General features: G+C 34.0%; 2 protein-coding genes across 2 annotated transcripts; both read left to right on the forward strand.

Annotated features, from left to right (window-relative positions):
• Positions 1-13105: 13105 nt before the first annotated feature.
• Positions 13106-13736, forward strand: LOC115890896 (DNA-directed RNA polymerase I subunit RPA12). The gene is made up of 2 exons (XM_030911283.1): positions 13106-13325; positions 13379-13736. The coding sequence occupies exons 1-2, from the start codon at positions 13205-13207 to the stop codon at positions 13633-13635; spliced, it is 378 nt and encodes a 125-aa protein (XP_030767143.1). The 5' UTR covers positions 13106-13204; the 3' UTR covers positions 13636-13736.
• A 767-nt stretch (positions 13737-14503) lies between these two features.
• On the forward strand, positions 14504-15490 carry LOC115890816 (chromobox protein homolog 1-like). The gene is made up of 4 exons (XM_030911191.1): positions 14504-14636; positions 14692-14830; positions 14889-15031; positions 15084-15490. Exons 1-4 carry the CDS (start codon positions 14627-14629, stop codon positions 15290-15292), a joined length of 501 nt encoding a protein of 166 aa, XP_030767051.1. The 5' UTR covers positions 14504-14626; the 3' UTR covers positions 15293-15490.
• The last annotated feature ends 2919 nt before the right edge of the window (positions 15491-18409 follow it).

The raw sequence follows: 18409 nt of genomic DNA on the forward strand, positions 1-18409 counted from the left end.
ACTCCATTGAAAAGAAGAAGCAAACGTAAAAGCAGAGAATAGGTACATTAAAAATGCATAAAAGATAAATTTTATAATAGAGGTATTAAAATTTAGAAAACGTCAACACTTGATGTTTCCAGTAATATACCAAACCGTTCCGTATCAAACCGATGTTTTTCAGGAACCGCTCTTTACCGTAGTTTACCGGCCTGGTTCGCCTGGTTTTGCAACGGAATACAGCCTTAGTAACGCTACATAAACATAAGGATTTTAAGTAAAGTTAGATTTAATAATATGTTACTACACACACCGGAAAAATCTAAGGATATCATTTTATTAAAGTTAAAAATAAATGTTTTGAATAAACAACCACATATTTGTAGGCCGATTCTTTCTACTTCGATTGAAACGAAGTAGTCACACTAGTTATTTCTAAATTTAGGATATTTGCAGAAGTGTTTGTGCATTTTTTGTCAAATGTATAAAAAGCACCTAGCATCAATTGTTCGAATTTAACCTGTACTGGCTATGTTTTTATGATAATTGGCCAGAATTCATTCAAATAACTCTGTTTAGTATTAAACGACATTATGGAGTGTAAACATCTTAACAGAGACGAAATGCTAAGGGCCATGGGTATGCTCGAAGCTGGAATGCGCCAAATCGACGTAGCTAGAGCATTAAATACAACGCAAAGTGTAATATCGCGATTAAGTGCACGCTACCGTGAAAGTGGTGATGTTGCTGAAAGGCACACAGGGCGACATCGCATTACTACCCCTCAGCAAGATCATTTTTTACAATTAAATGCTCGACGCCGCGCCGACCGACTCTTACAGCACCAGAGCTTAGTTTAATTCTCCAGGAAACACATAATGTAACCGTTAGTCCTGACACTGTTCGCAATAGATTAAGAGAGGTCAACTTAAGAAGCAGACGCCCCTGGAGAGCTCAACCCTTAACGAGAGGAAATCGAGAGGTACGATATTTGTGGGCTCAAGATCGTGTTCAGTGGTCGAATGAACAATGGGCCAATGTTCTCTTCACGGATGAGTCACGCTTTGGAATTCATCCGAATTCGAGAAGGCTTAGGGTATGTGTATATCAATCTCCTGCCTTCTCTCCGCCACTGGTGTCACGTCTGGAAATAGAACACACTCTATTAACAACTTGACAAGTGTAAACCGTTTGTGGGGCGACAGCTCGCCTCATTGCTGCCGTCAAATTTTTTCGGCCAGATGTTTTTTATCATCGCGTCAGATCAAAGGCGATCATTAAAGTTGTTTTGATGGCCCCCTCCTGTCAATCGCCGATCGCGCCGCTCTCCCAAAGGAAACCGCGCGCCTCAACCGTTTCCATTTATTTATTTTTCACATTTCGAACCGATCTCATTGTTTTTCGGTAATAATACGATGTAAAGCTTACCGTTTTATGAAGAAGTGAACTGGTAACAGTGGCGTGTCGTATAGGGGGCCAGGGGGGGTGAACGCCCCCTCCGCCCCTATGCGCTTGGCGCCCCTGGCGCCCTTTGAAAAAAATTGAAAAACTAAATTTAACGCTAAAAAAATGACGTATATATTTCTCACATTTTATTTTTGTTTTTTAACTTAACTTAAATATAAGCAAACATTCTTATATTTAATAATTTAAATCTCTAATGAAGTAGGCGTTTATACTACGTACGAAAGTTTCCATATGGGTTTGAAACTTGAAACGTTAGTATATTCTGTGACTTGAAACTACGCTACCGCTTGACCATTGTCTATAAATAAAAATACAATAGCTAGACATAACGTTGCACCGGCGCGGCGCCGCCAAAGAAGAAGAGGAAAGCAGTCGCGATAGAAATAAATTCGGGGAATCACCGACCAAAATATAATCGATTATAATGAAGTGCTGAATAAAATTCATATATTGTCCAATCGCACTTGCAAAAGGTTAATATCAACTTATGTACAGCTGCTCATATGAGTACTGCAGTAACTATAGATCTCAAATCATTAAGAAGTGAAAAATATTTTGAAAATTTTTAAAAACAGGCTACTATTTTGGCAAATAAATGCAATACGTCAACATCATTTTCCAAAAAAAGACAAAGAATAAAAAAAATTCATGATGAAATCCAGAATGATTACCTACATCAAAATTCTGAAGATAATTTGAAGATATCAGTGTTTTATGGTACTTCAGACATTTCAACTGGTACTCTAGAGAATCATTTTGAAGACTTCCTTAATATGTGCCAAAAATTTAATTGTTTATTGGATATAGACCAATATGGATGGATATGGACGCCAATGATGACAATTTAAAATGTCTTATGGATTGTTATGGATTATTCTTTAGTTGATGAATATAAACATTTTTGCAGTTTATTAGAAGAAATTAATGCAATGACAACAAATTTGCACCTGAAGAATATTTATCATTTTTAATTTCCAATGTCCTAGAGTCATATCCTATCTACATAAAGATGTGCATTACTGAAGATTTTTTACTCTATAGCCACCAACAGTGCTGGTGCAGAAGGATCTTTCAGTAGATTAGGAAGAATTAATAATTACCAGAGGATTATTTATCACTTCTCAGTATTGAAGCAGACACAGCCCTGGATCTAAATATAGACGAAATAATTGATTCTTTTAAATCGGTTAAAACAAGACGCTTGCATCTCTGAAATAACTGTTTTTAATAAACAAATTTATAATTAAAAAAAAAAGTTTTCATGTAGTCTTATTATTTAAAAAAAGTTTGTAATTTATTTGATCCTTTATTAATCATTGCACCCCTTAAGGTCTTCGCCCCCTCCGCCCTTTTATCCACGACACGCTACTGACTGGTAATTGTTGGCTTTTATGTATTTTTTTCCATAACAACTGTTAAAATTGCTTTATATCTATCAAAAATTGTAGATAAAAGATAAAATAGTACTTTAACAGCGAGGATAGGTTAAAAACTTTATTTCTTCAAGCACGTTTTTTAGTTGCTTCCATTTTTGAACATTTTTGTATTCCTTTTCATAAGTTATTCGGGATTTAAATGGAAGTAATTTGGATATGGCGTGTGTCGCCTCAGCCTGAATACATGTTGGTAATTTACTTATTTCGTTTTGAGCCGTTTCTGGTTCCAATTCAATCAGCAATCGACACGAAAAACAATTAAAAAAATATTGACTCAAAACTGACAACTAATAATAAATAGACAGCTTTATTTATTTGTCAATTTACATAGAAACCAACGCCAACTCAGCACAATATTTTTTCTACTCGCAATAAATTCCTTGAAATAATAATTTCTGAATTTTTTTTAAAACGTAACTCGCTATATATGGAAAAAAATATTGTTTTATACACGACGATAAAATTGCATTATCGTCTTGTATTTAAAATAACTATTACAAGAAAATCGACGTTAACTAAGGACATTAATTTAATGACAAAAATCACGCCCTAAAGTGATCAAAACCTCGCTTACAGCGTTGTTTTTTACCAGTCGATAGCTAAAATGAAGATTTGCGATAATCGAGTGAAACCCGAGAACCGGACAGAGCCACCTCGTCGCAAGACAATTTCTACCCCAAATCCGATAATCCCTGTCCTCCAATAAATTCCCCTTTTTCCCCACTTTGGACCTAGCTTTTTACCGTTCCAGCAGCCCGTTTATGGACTTCCGGATCCCGTTCAATAAGCAGTTACACACACGATCCATAACTCGGGCGCAAACTTTTCCAATCTTATCTGCGGAATTGGAGTGCGACTCTCTTCTCTATATCGGGTGGGATTTGTCCAAATTGGAGGGACTCGGGGGGCCGGATGACCGTTTAAGGGGGGCGCTATGGTCGCCCCAGGACGTGTTCGGCATACAGGAAGATTTGGCACGTTGTTATAATGCCCGGTTTTTTATTTTTGTCGTTTGGGGTGATGGGAAAGGAAATTAAGGAATTTCTTTTTAAATCCAAGCCAGGATATTAAAATAACTGTCTTATTTCGACTAATGACGAATTAATGAACTTAGAGAGATTTTAAAATACTTGTGACTTTCTTTAATCATATACAGGGTGGCGCCTCTCATACGACTCGATTTTGAGAGTCGAAATTTTGGGAGCAGATGTAGGTTAATTTAGAGCTTTTTTAAAAATATAGAAAGCCCTACAGGGTGTCCCCAAAAAAAGTTACCTATCAAAGTTGTTTTTTTTTGTAATGGAAAACTCTATATGTTAATTGATTTTTGGATTCTAGGAAAAAAAATAAGGGTGAGTTTTATTAAAGAAGCATATCCCTAAATTGTAAAGTTTTTTGACATATTTGACATTTTCCAAAAATAAAGAATAATTTTTAAATTTCAATAAAAACTACATAAACTGGAATTTTCCCGGTATAGTCTAATATGTAGTTAAAATAACTATTGTATTTTAAATCAAATTAAAACTTGACCCAAAAAGTGATACAGGGTGAGACAAAATTAATATTGAACATTGATCGCTTTTAAAAGCAAGTTACTATTTTATTTTAAATGGAACACCCAGGTATTATTCCGATATTCAATCGGTAATTCATGTTTCTTCAATATACTACTAAGGTTGCCTACCCAGTACCCATCCAACAAAGATTTTTCTTCTTCTTCTTCCTTCCTCATACTAGGCGAATCGCCTGTTTGGTTTCGTCGTCTCTACCGGTCAGACTGACAAATTGTCGCTCCATCGTTTTCCTGGACGTCCTAAGCTTCTGCGACCTAGCGGTGATTTGTCGCGTGCAACTCTCACTATCCTTCTGTTGTCCATTCTGCTGATATGGTCGTTCCATTCTTCCTTTCTGCTGAGTACCCACTCATTTACATTTTCCACCTTGCACGCTCTTCTTATGCTTTCATTTCTCTCCCTGTCCAGAAGCGCCTTTCCAGCTATTCGCGTAGTACTCTCATTTCGGTTGTTTCTAGTAGTTGTTTAGTTTTCGCTGTATCAGGTCGAGTTTCTGCAGTGTATGTCATTATTGGTCGTACCGTTGCCTTGTAAATTCTCGCTTTAGTCTCCACCTCAATGTTTTTATTTCGCCATATTGTATCATTCAGGTATCCTGCTATTCTGGTTGCCTTCGTTGTCCGTTCTCGCATCTCTGCTTCTATATCACCATATCCTGAGATTTCTATGCCTAGATACTTAAACTTCATCTCTTACTGAATAACATTGCCCTCGACTTCCAGTTTGCATCTTAGTGGTACTTTTGATGTCATGCATTTAGTTTTCTGGGTCGATATTATCATATTAAGTGATTTGGCAGTGCAATTAAATCGATGTAATAAACGCTGTAGATCGTTCTCATTTTCAGCTACCAATACGGCGTCATCGGCATAGCATAGAATAGTAATTTCCTGGTCGCCCATACTGTATCCCTTCAGTAAACGTACATTTCCTATTATTTCGTCCATAATGATGTTGAAAAGAAGAGGGCTCAGGGAGTCACCTTGTCGGATACCACAGCCTACATTTATTGGTTCGGTCAGGACCCCGTTAATTTTAGCTTGAATTTGGTTCGCCTCATATATGTTTTGTATGGTTTTAACGAGGTTGTGTGGTATTTGCCTATTGTAAAGAAGGTGTACAACGTCTCTTAGCTGCACACGGTCGAACGCTTTTTCTAAATCAATAAAACACATATACGCTGGTTTGTTCCACTATTTTTCTAGATATAATAATAATTAAATAGTTTTAATTTGATTTAAAATACAATAGTTATTTTAACTACATATTAGACTATACCGGGAAAATTCCAGTTTATGTAGTTTTTATTGAAATTTAAAAATTATTGTTTATTTTTTGAAAATGTCAAATATGTCAAAAACCTTGCATTTTAGTCATGTACTTTTCTAATGAAACTCACCTTTATTTTTCTCCTAGAATCCGAAAATCAATTAATATATAAGGTGTTCCATTACAAAAACACAACTTTAATGTGTAACTTTTTTGGGAGACACCCTGTAGAACTCTCAAAATTTTTAAGAAATGCTCTAATTTAGCCAACATATTCTCACAAAATTTCATTTCAATACAAGCTGTCGTTCTTCTTGGTGCCTCCGCGTCGTCTGAGAGACGCCACCCTGTATATATAAATTTCCGAGCCAACTGGACGCCGTTTATTTTCGATCATACGGTATCTACGATACAAGTGTTTTTTTTTTCATTTTTTTATCTCATGTTTTATTGTTTCAGGTTATTTAGACTTTATGCTGAAGATTTTTCATGGTTTCTGTTTTATAACAATATTGCTACGTCGTCTTGCAACGTCCAGCCAGATTTCCAACAGAAAATTTATAAGTTATTACAAGGTAAGGATAATTCTTTTAGTTCTTAATTAATAACATTATTGCAACTCAGTCTTTAGACTATATTTAAACCATCCAAAACCAAACTATTCCTTTTCAAACCACCTCCACCTCTTCAAAACTCAATCTTCCTTCGACTACACGACATTCTCGTTTAAAACGCTCTCTATTAGCATGTCCCGCCGCTTGCTGCCTGTTTGGTTTTGACAAAGGCGAAATTAAAAACCGCTGTCGACATGGGGGCGGACCCAGGGGGGACAAAAAAGGCCCCTAGAGCCCTCGGGGGGTCCAGCTCGTGCTCCAGACGTCCCACTTCATATTTAATTTTCGTGCTGTCAGCCAAGTTTTATTGCTCAGAGAAAGAGAGAGGGAGGGACAACAGCTCAGTTTCTTATTTTGCGATGACGACGTCTCAAAACGCAAAGACATTGAGGTCAGAGTAATAGAGTTTTTCTTGCTCTAATCTACCGATAGTAATGACGTTATTATGAGAATGAAAAGAATGCTCTGGATCAAGGAAAAGCAGTGTAGAGGTCACTGTTTTTACCAGTTATTTGTTTGAGAATTAGTAAAGAAACACTAATTTATATAAAGAAAATTATTAATTCTTTTCTTTTAGAGTGATGTTGAGATACTATGTTTCATACAAGAATTATTATCCATTATAATTAAACAACATTAATGATTTTTTCCAACAAAAACAAACCATTTTGGAAAAAAATCTATTTCTCCAAACTCGTCGGTTTTTCTCTCTCCGAAAGGAAAATCGAGATTGGTCGCCCGAGGTGACGGCTTATTTTTCTTGTTCCTGCTTCATTCTAATTTTAATTTTAATGAAAAACGATGAAAAAATCAAGGAAATATACTCGGGCATGTCCCGAACAGCCCGCGGATCAAGACAAGCGTTTTTTTCCTCTGTTTGGTTTCGTCGAGGTAAGCGCGGTAAACGGAAGACGGAACACAATAGGAAATATGTCATCTTGACATCTCGTTTAGTTTATATTAAATTTTCTTTCAGACGTTTTAAATATTATAATGTGCTTTTATATGGATGGGAAAACTAATTTAATATTTCTAAAGTATTTAACTTATATTTCATATTAATCTTTTTTTATTTCATACTGTATATAGGAAAACACACTTTTACATACTTGATTTCAGTCTGTAATGTCTGGTAAAATAGCTATTTATGTAACAAGTTGCGTAATGAATGTGTTTTAAGCACGGGACGCAAAATTGTCATTGTTGGACAATCCGTCGAGTGCTTAAAGCACTCTTTTCGCAACGAATTTCATACAAGATTTTTTGTGAAAGCGGATAATTTGAGACTTTCGTGCAATTATTATTATTTATTTTTAAACATTTTTCTGGTAATCGGTTTCTAAGGCATTGTTTATGCATTGTTTAATGACAAAGTTCTGTCAGGTTCAAACGTCGCCGTATTTCCTACAAAGTTTTGTGAAAAAATGAGTGATAGTGACGAGTCTTTGGATATTCAACAAGCTGTTGAAACTGCGCTATCCACGTTAGTGCCAGAGAAGTCGAAATATTTATACGAGACCACCTACAACAACTTTAATACCTTTTTTTATTTTTTACTTTTAGGCACTAGTGCCTAAACAACTGTCACTTTTAGATACTAGTGCCTAAAAGAATGTCATTTCGAATCTCAAATAAATATCAAAACCTGTCACTTTTTGTAAGAAGTAGAGCGTGTCAACCGGGAGAATATTTTTAGGGTGACTATGTCCAATTGACTGGCGTTCTTTTTCAAGTGACGTTGCCATCACTCCGTCGCGACGCTGAAAAATCGACGCCCGCGAAACCCCTACTTCCCCTCCTCTGTACCCCCATCATTTATCTACGTCACTGGGTGACATTCGCGCCTTCTATTACACGGTGGAAGTTGGGGTGCAAGGAGCAAGGGGGGATATACATACGTAAGTAGGTATATCTTTCATTTTTCGTATGTGACAGTTGACAGGGATGGTGATGATGAGTGATGTACAAAGGAAATTGGTTCGGGAGCGTCTAATTTTCGTTTTTTTTTGAAATATGAAAAGTGATTTTATATTTCCGAACTTAAAGCAGAACTGAAGAACCTGGAACACTCCATCCGTAACCTGGAATGGGAGTCTTCGAACGGTCTAAAGGTGCTCATTCACATAAAGTTCGCCGGCAGTCCAGAACTGTCGATTTGCAGTTCAATCGTGAGTTAAAATTTCTCCATACACATACAGGCCGTCGACAGCTCTGAATCTGCAGATTACTCAAATCTCACGGCCGACTCAAGTGTATGGCGAAAAATCGACAGTTTTAATCGTACGTTCCCATCTTTTGAGGAGTTGGAAATTTTGTACTATTAAAATGAGCGATTTAAGCAATGACTAAAGAATATATGAACATGTAACGCCCCTATACGGGCTGCAGCAGAATTTGTGACCTTATAGAGACCTTTCTTTTGATGGCAAACAATGAGTCATCATTTGGTCGCCAGCGACAATTTTAGCGATTTTTAATAGTTTGTGTATGGTAAACTTTGTATAAACTTTATTACAATGGTGATTAGTGGTTCAGCTTTCAAGTGTAAAAGCAGCAGCGATAAGAAAGAGCCAGGAGTTACGTTTCATAGGTAAATAACCAGTCCACTTCAACTTTTTAGCGTTTTCTTATTGAATTCGATAATTATTCTTCAATTTCAATTAACATATACATGTACTTGATATGTGCTATACGTCGATACTAGTTTTGTACCTTTTGTTAACATTTTAATACGTTTTTTTCGTAATTAATTAGGATGATACACCATATGCGTAGTCAAAACAATTATCAAAAAATATAAATATTGCTTCAAACAGCTAGGTTAAGAAAAATATGTGCCACGGCACTGTTTGGTGAGATCGTCACAATTTGCTCTCGGGTGTTATTTGTCCTTAGATTCTTGAGTCATTGGATTTAAGTAATAATAATTTTTTAACCGATTTTATTGATTTGTATAGGCCACTGGAAAATTAAAAGTAAAGTTTATTCAGACAGACAGGAAAAAATTAAAGCTTATTAAAAAATGCTGGAATTTTATAAAACTGTTGATACAAATGCTACTATTGATTCTGTAAAAAAAAATAAACAATTTGCAAAGTGCTTTCCCAAAGGAACTTAAAAAGCGCGAAAATCAAAGCGTTCAGGTGAACATTTTTTGTATTTTTCAAGGGCTTAACTATTGAAGCGTTTTGTAGTAAACTGCGATTGAATTTTCTCTCTAATTTTATTTATTTATATAGAACGTATTATTTTCTAGGGCCACGATCAATAATATACCGGGTGTTTCTCACATGTGGTTCACCCCTATAACGTTTTTATTTTTTTGATAATAAAACGAGTTTTGGTATGTTAGTATATGACATAAATTAGGATTGATTGACGTATTCAATTGTTTTTAGTCACTCCCTGTTTCAGCAGAAATTTTTTTTGAGCAACTTTTGACAAAATGTGTACTATAAATTTCAGTCTAGAATATCGTGGCTGTGTTAAAAACGCTAATTTTAATCAAGATGCCTTGGAAAAATAATTTTGATCGTCTAATGTTTTTCGTGTCTTGTTCTGGCCGGTTAAAAAATCGTATTTTTAATCATATCTCGTTTTTTAGCTGACCATACCAATAGGTATGGTAGGTTATTAAAATCGGCAAAAAAAAGTTTTTTTTTAATTTCGCTCAAAATGAGTTATTTGGGGCCTCATAAATGACCTAAATACAAAATATTTTTATGGTGTCTGTCTGTCTGTCCGTCTGTAACACGATAACTCAAAAACCGCTAAACCGATTTTAACCAAATTTCGCACAAAAATACTGTGGCACCCGAGAATCTGGCCGTTAGTTTTTGGTGGGGGTGGGGTGTTGGTAAGGGGGTATGGGAAGGGGTTAAAAATTTTAAAAAATCGTAACTCCAAAATTACAGTAGCTAGCGAAACGCGGTTTACGCCTTTAAAAATTGGAAAAATTCCTTTACTTTGAAACTAAAAGAACTGCCTACCAACCTTTTATTAACATATTTTAGTATGGGCGGCTATACGTGCCCCCCGGCGCCAATTTTTTCAAATGAAATGAGGGTGGTTACAGTCGCTGATACGATTTGAAAATCGCTATCGCAGTGTTACTCACCTCCAGTCAATTGCAATTTCAACTCCATTCAACAAATATCATAAAAAGACCTCCGTTCTCTTTAAAAGTGCGATTTCTTGGGCGAGTATCTGTAGAAGCTGCGGCTAAATAAAAACATATCTGCGGATGCCATAAAAACTCGTAAAAAGGCTGTTTTATCCGTCGATCGGATGAAAGGGACCCCCGGTAATTTGAATAAACTGCAAATGGGGCTTCGAACGATGAGATACGGTGCCCCGGGACGCCGTAAAACTTTATTTTTATAAACTCGCAACACTTTGGATTTTTGGATGTCGAAGCGTGAATAGAAACTTATGTGGCGGCTTTGGAAAGGGTGTTACATCCCTCTTTATGGATATTTTGGTTTTATTTACTGCTTTATTTACAGTCGTGGATTATTCCTGAAAGGTTTTACTGTCAAGAAATTCAGTGAAAGATATATCTAGTAAATATGCTAGTTTTACTCCCACTGTAACATTATTTTCATTCTAACACAAGGAACGTAGAGATTAAAAAGACATATTTTAAAAATTAGAAAACGGTCGCCAAAATTTACGACAGACGACCTGATAAGCAAAGGAAAACTGTCAAAATTATAATGGGTCTACTAATAGGACATTGCAAGCTCAACATGCATTTAAAGATAATGGGATTATCAGCACAAGTCATGTGCAGATTCCTTTAATCAGAAGAAGAAACGACAGAACACATTCATGGTCTTATCTTGTACTTAATAATGAAAAGGGGGAAAACTTTAGTAAAGAGCTACATATAAGGTTCAATCTCTAAGTTATTATACTTTGTGAAAAGGATACCACTTGAGAGTGTAATCTATAGATCAGAAGGCACAACAATAGATCGAAAAAGTTGGCAATAGACCTCGTAAAATCTTGTTCGCTCTAAGTTTGGCCGAGTTGACTGACGTCTTTCTGTTTCTGGGTTTTCCCCCGCACAAGTACGATTTCCGCGATGAAGACAAACGGCAGCTTTCAGTGCCGCCATCTGTTCCGCCGAAATTGGAACATATTTCACCGGGTCGGTTTGAATTTTCCGACCTTTATGCGGAAAACCAGCGCGGTTTTCATTGCCTAGGTGCAATCATTTATTTTTCTACAGATTTTGGGTATATTTCTTTCGTTTTTCTCGGTAAAGGTTTAGGAACTCCTGTATAATAAAGAATATCTTAGCTGTTTCTGTGTTTTATTTATTAGGTATATAATTTATTTAGCATTGCCTAAGTGTAATACTATATTATTTCATTTTTCTTGGTATATGTTTAGAAACAAAAGTATAATAATAATAAAAATTATCTGTTTCTGTGTTTTATTTTTAATGTTATTAATAAATATTAATAACAGTGTGGTATAAAGTGTGTCAAAAAAGCTTCATATCAGGCTTTCGTTTATGCGAGATAAATACAAAGATACTACTACAAATGTTAGTTTTCAAAAAAACCATGAGCACCTTTCAAGATTTGTATAGAGAATAATTAATTTTAAAACCATCCTGTACAATACTATCCCGACTGATGTGACACCAGCTTTAATTATAGTAGGTTAGCAGGGACCTTTGATTTGGTAGATACTCATAGATAAAAGAAAATCCTATCAAAAATATAGAATGTAATTAAAATATTATGTTTCAAAAAAATCTATTGTCTCAAAAGCTGTATATTATAGGGTATAATTAATTTTAGGATCACCCTGTACACAGTAAGCTCTCGACTGAAGTGGCAGCTTTTAGTGGTTTTCGGCTTCTACAAACAGCGGCGTAGCGGAAAAAAGGAGCCGCCATCGCCGCGCACCAGAGGCGTTATCAGCGATAATGCAGCGTTTATTTTTGATTTACGACCGACTTCCTGTCATTTGTTCTCACGCCCGACATCGCCACGAACAAACAAACACACGTACATACATATTTATTATTCTAATCAGGGTAATTTACGGCCATTACGCCGCCCGGTCACGCCACGCGAATTTGCATCGAGTCTCGGGTCGATGGGCGCAGCCCGAACGCACACTTCCGGAAGCCCACAGCCTTCCACGACGCTTTTACACCTATTTATCCACTTTAAATCACTATAACAGACATATTTTTAACTCTAAAACCTTCAAAATATCAATTTCTAACCAATACTTCAATAATACAACTTAATTAAGCTATCTCAACACTTTTGACTAAATCAAAACGTCACTTTTTAAACCTTAAACTCGTTTGCGCTCATTTAAAACCTATTTATCCACTTTAATCAGTTTATTTGCTCTAATTTTTCTTATAAAACCCTTTAAAATATCACTTTCTAATCAATATTTCAATAATACAACATAATTGAACTCTTTCAATGCGTTAAAACACTTCAAAACGCCTCATTTTAAGAACTCATTTGCGCTCATTTAAATTATAAAAAATGCGCGGCAAACTAGTTACAGCGCCATGGTGATGTTTTTTGGAACTAATTTTTTTTCGTGGCGCCACCTATCGCGAAGTAGTTAAACCTGCGTTTTCTTTTTACGGGTTTCTGTAATAAAATACCGTGGCGACATCTATTAATTAGTAACTGAATTTAGACCTAATTTAAAGAATTCTGTAAATTTTAGTGCCCAAAAAGTGTTGAATTAGCGCCATCTCTGAATAAAATTTTCGAGTATTTTATTTTAACCTAAGAAAATACGAAATTTTCAAAGTTTTTCCCTTAGGTTTTTCCTTAAATTTTAACTTAAAAGTTACAAAAGAAGTATAGAAATAATGTCGTCTTCGTTTAAAAAAGTGGCTGGTTTTTGTTCAGACTGCGGTTCGATATTACCGCCCTTAAGGGACATTGGAAATATTGTTTGTTACACTTGTTCGAAAGAGTACAAACCTGAAAGTATGTATTACATGTTTGCTGAGCTTTATTTACAGGTTTTATTGATGTTTTAGTGTTAATAGACGAAAATAGCACAGTACATTACACTATACACTTCAATTCGCGCCATGTACAAAAGAAAAGGGATGATTTGAAGGTATTTGATGACGAGAAAGAAGAAGACGAAGGACCTATAGTTGAGAGAAAATGCCCTAAATGTGATAATAATAAGATGTCTTATGCTACAATTCAACTTAGGTCAGCCGATGAAGGACAGACAGTGTTTTATACTTGTACGAAATGTAAATACAAGGAGAGCGAAAATTCTTAAAACAACTGCTTTTTGTACATAATTTACTTCTTTGCATTATTTTGGAGTGATCAATAAATCTTTTAAGTATAACAAGTGGGTATTACAATGAAATTACTTAGTTATCATGCAAAATTTTCTTTATTTGACTCAATTTTTGTATCGGTATTGACATAACTACAGTCAAGTTGTATTTCATTTATTTTCTATGTCATGTTTTCGTATTTTCACAGTTATTTATAATTATATATGGCTATTCTACATTTATCTGGCTTACTAGGAAAGATTATCCTCTTTACATTGTTTTTACATCAATAGAAACAGTTTTTAGTTTGAATGTATAAGAATACATTTTTTTTAGTTCAAAAAACCTTTTAAATCCTGAAATATTAATCTGTATAAAGTAAAATAAGGAAAATCATGTAGTAAGTACCTCAGACCTTGTCTTCACTTAGTTTTGTCTATATCAGTAAACAGAGTTGCTTCAAACTAGTTTTTAAACAGCTCGAGTTCAGGACAATCAACATTCTCTTTTGATTTCAGGTACTCCTTACCTTGGTTATTAATATTTAATTTCATTATTTGAGTTATCTAGGTTCCTTCTTACTCAGTGTGAACCTTCTACTGTAGTAATTACTCTATTTATCCACTTCTATTCACAGTAATTGTCTTGGGTATGATTCCTTCGACCAAAAATTCTCCAGCTGGTAGATGGATTGCTGAAATAATAGTCAAATCATCATAGTGTAAGCTGTAAAAGATTTCTTGTTATAGTAAATATAAGAGAAAACCTAGATATTCTTAATTTTAGCCATATTCATATGTTAATATTTATTTTAAATTGTCTAAAGAAAAATAATTTTTAGTGTATATATGGTGTATATTGAGTTGCCTATATAGTTTAAGAGGATACTATGGATTTTTCATTTTATTTTTGTTTATTCGAGGTTAGTTTTCAAAACAGAAATATACCTATCCCATTTAAGAAATATCAAAGTAATAACTGATTAACATGGTTAAAAGCAAGTATTTCTAGATTCTATATTATATTTACTCTAGCAAAGCAAATTTTTACAGCTAGAAAGGATGATGTAAACATTCCTGCACCAACACCAACTGATCAACCAGCCGAAGAGTTTTCAGTAGAGAAAATCTTAGATAAAAGAAGCAGGAATGGAAAAGTAGAGTATCTGTTGAAATGGAAGGGCTACAATGAGTAAGCTGTTGGTCTATATAATTAAAATTATTAGATTAATGTATTAATATCACTGTAGCGAGGATAATACGTGGGAACCTGAGGAAAATCTCGATTGTCCTGATCTTATAGCTGCGTACGAATCTCAATTTGAAACAAGTTTACTGGACACCGAAGACAAGAATAAAAGAAAGAATATCAGTGAAGATAATAGAGCCAGAGGTATTTGTATTGTTTGTTAAAGTATTGTAATAATTATTGTCTACAATTAAAGGGTTTGATAGAGGTTTAGAACCGCATAAAATTGTGGGAGCAACCGATGCAAGTGGGGAACTTATGTTTCTAATGATGTGGAAAAAGTGTAAAGAAGCTGACTTGGTGCCAGCCAGCCAGGTGAACGTGAGATGTCCAGAAATTGTTATAAATTACTATGAAAATAAGAAAATGTGGCACACTAAAGAGACTGTAATTGAACTTGACTAATGTAGGAACAGTTTATGTATGTTTTTACTGAACAAAAATATGTTTATTGACATTTTATTTCCAACTAAACAATAAGAGACATTAAAAATAAACTTTTTGTTGACTGAATTATATTTAATATACTGTAATAATACAAAAGGATGTTTTGCACGTAAAAAATGTACTAGTTTATGCAATATACAGTTGTTTTATTAAGAATCTTTATTATCTTTGTATTTAATCAATGTTTAGACATATAAAACGTATTTGTATATCAGGTGGTCTAAGTTCAATAATCAGTTCAAAGTAGTTTATTACTATAGAATATATTCATAACCGATGTGTTCTTTCTCTCTGGTATTTCGTAAGTCTGGTCTTTTTTTCTTCATATATGGAATTAAAATTACTCAGTGGTACTGCGGCATTTGCTCTATTTGCGCTAAAATAAGAACGTTTACTTATGATTAGAATAATAAAATAATATAAAATATACTTTCCACCATAGCTTTCCACTTTATTCTTTCGAATAGTATAACATGCAGTTCGCATATTCAGTAGTTTTTTGGTGACAAAAAGACTTCATATCCTGCAAAAAATTAATTAAACTAAATTAATTTTACTACTATACCTTTTTTCCAAATATATTTGGTAAATTATTAATAAAATTTAAATAAAAATTTGGGAAATTTCAAATTTTCCAAATTAAATATCTCAAAAGTAATAGATATTAAACAGAGATGGCGCTAATTCAACACTTTTTTGACACTTAAAATTACAGATTTCTTGAAATTACTTTTTATTTTCACGGTAATGTTTAACTACTTCCAAAGAGATGTCGCCACTAGCACAACAAGTAGTTATCTGTAATGTAATAGCGAAGTTTAAACTTTTATCCGCTCGATGGCGCCATAAGCGTATTTTAGTTCCAAGATATTCCACAAAGATGAAATGGCGCTGTAACCAGTTAGCCGCGCTTTATTAAAAATTTGAATTTTGCAAACATTTTGAAAGCTTCTAAAAGTACTTTTTAATACCGTTTATGGCATTAAATGCGTTTGACATCATTACCACATTGATCAAGTCAACCGAAGGTCCTATTATTCAGGTTTTAGAATTAAAAATATATCCAGTATTGTAAATAATTAACTTAATCAGTTAATTGCAACACTATAGCTTGAATAAAATATGATATGTATTTATTATTTAAATCTGTTTTTGTTAAATAAAGTTAATATAAATCATAGGATGTAAGTTTATTTCTTTATATTATATCCTTGTATATGAATTTTTATATATAAACAAGGATTATATCTTTTTTAAATGAAACTTATTTTAACTATATCTTTTTTGTTTCAGATTTTCTACTAGACTCTGCCAGTGGAGCCTGGATGTTGTCAGCAAATGAACGTTATTAGAGTCCCAAATCAGGTAATAATAATTAACTTATTTTTTAAATATGTATACTCACTATCATTATTAGATTTTCAACACAATCAAAAGAATTTTGAAGAAATTTTTTGCTAGAGAATTTTTAAACTTTGTCAAAAATCACCGATTCATAGTATCATAGGTAGTTATGATCATAACTATCTATGGATTGTTTCCACGGCTACTAGATCTTATGTTACATTTTAAAATAATGCTCTTTTCTAATAAAAAAAATACGACATCAAGTTATCTTAGAAATGCCGCTAATGAAATACTCCAAATGGTTTTACACCCATTTTTTTTGGTCGATCGGCATTTCTAAGGTAATTTGATGTTTATTGTTTTTTATCGTTTTTTGGCATAATTACTGTCTATAATATCAGTCGAAGTATTTCACCATAGGAATGTGCCATACACAAAATATATTCGATCGTCATATCTTAGACAACTTGACGCTTTTTTTTATTGTACAGAACTAGACGATCAAAAAAAGTCTAAATGCTAATCGCTTTTATGTAACATATTATGTGGGTAAATCTCATAGGTCGTCATTTTCATGCCAATTTATTGACGCTGTTTTTTTTTACACGGACCTTGCGATAAAAAAAATAGCTACAGAAGTGTCTTTGAAATGAGAATCGTTGTCTTCTTAAATGTAACATTATATGTATACTGATGTCATTGATTGTCATAGACCGCCATTTCCAAGCCAACTTGACGCTGTTTTTTTATCATATGGTACCCTACGATCGAAAAAAGAAAACGCCATCAGAATTGGCCTAGAAATTTGATAAGTAAATTATATTGTAAATGTCATCGGTCGTCATTTCTTAGACAACTTGACGCTGTTTTTTTATTGTACAGTACTAGACTATCAAAAAAAGTCTAAATGCTAATCGTTTTTATTTTATATGTAACATATTATATCGGTAAATCTCATGGGGGTCGTCATTTCCATGTCAATTTGACGCTGTTTTTTTTTTCGGGGACCTTATGATAAAAAAACAGCTGCAGAAGTGTCTTTGAAATGAGAATCGTTAGGTTTCTAAAGGTAAAATTTTATGTTAATGTCATTGATTGTCACAGACCGCCATTCCCTAGCCAGCATGACGGTTTTTTTTTTATCGTACGGTAGCACACGATCAAAAAAAGGCAATATAGTTTGTCTGGAAATGATCGCTTTCGTTTTATATCTAAAATTATATAATAAATGTCATCGATCGTCATTTCCTTTTTTTTTGTCATACAGTACCATACGATTGAAAAAAAAACATCAAAAATGACCTAGCAATTTCGAGTGCCATCATTTTGTATATAAAAATATTTTGTATGTAAATTATAATGTAAATATCATCGGTCGTCATATATTAGCCAACTTGACACTGTTTTTTTTTATCATACGGTGGTACCATAGATCGAAAAAAACGACGTCAGAATTGATTTGGAATTAGGGATCGCTGTCCGTTCATATGAAAATTTGTACGGTAAATGTATTGATTATCATTTCCAAGCCAACTTGACGCTGTTTTTTTTTTTATCGTACGGTGGTACCATAGATCGAAAAAACGACGTCAGAATTGATTTGGAATTGAGGATCGCTGTCGTTTCATAGGAAAATTTGTACGATAAAAGTTATTGATTATCATTTCCAAGCCAACTTGACGCTGTTTTTTTATCATACGATAGTACCATAGGATCGAAAAAACGGCT

Source organism: Sitophilus oryzae, unplaced genomic scaffold (genome assembly GCF_002938485.1).
Source record: "Sitophilus oryzae breed Bouriz unplaced genomic scaffold, Soryzae_2.0 scaffold_1007_pilon_pilon, whole genome shotgun sequence".
In the NCBI taxonomy this organism is placed as follows: domain Eukaryota; kingdom Metazoa; phylum Arthropoda; class Insecta; order Coleoptera; family Curculionidae; genus Sitophilus; species Sitophilus oryzae.

Excerpts from the sequence above, each read along its gene's own strand:
- LOC115890896 (XM_030911283.1), top strand. The coding sequence starts at position 13,205 with ATGTCGTCTTCGTTTAAAAAAGTGGCTGGTTTTTGTTCAGACTGCGGT. Across the intron at positions 13,326-13,378 it reads GAAAGAGTACAAACCTGAAA|TGTTAATAGACGAAAATAGC; the intron begins GTATGTATTACA and ends TTGATGTTTTAG.
- LOC115890816 (XM_030911191.1), top strand. Across the intron at positions 14,831-14,888 it reads AAATGGAAGGGCTACAATGA|CGAGGATAATACGTGGGAAC; the intron begins GTAAGCTGTTGG and ends ATATCACTGTAG. Across the intron at positions 15,032-15,083 it reads TGAAGATAATAGAGCCAGAG|GGTTTGATAGAGGTTTAGAA; the intron begins GTATTTGTATTG and ends CTACAATTAAAG.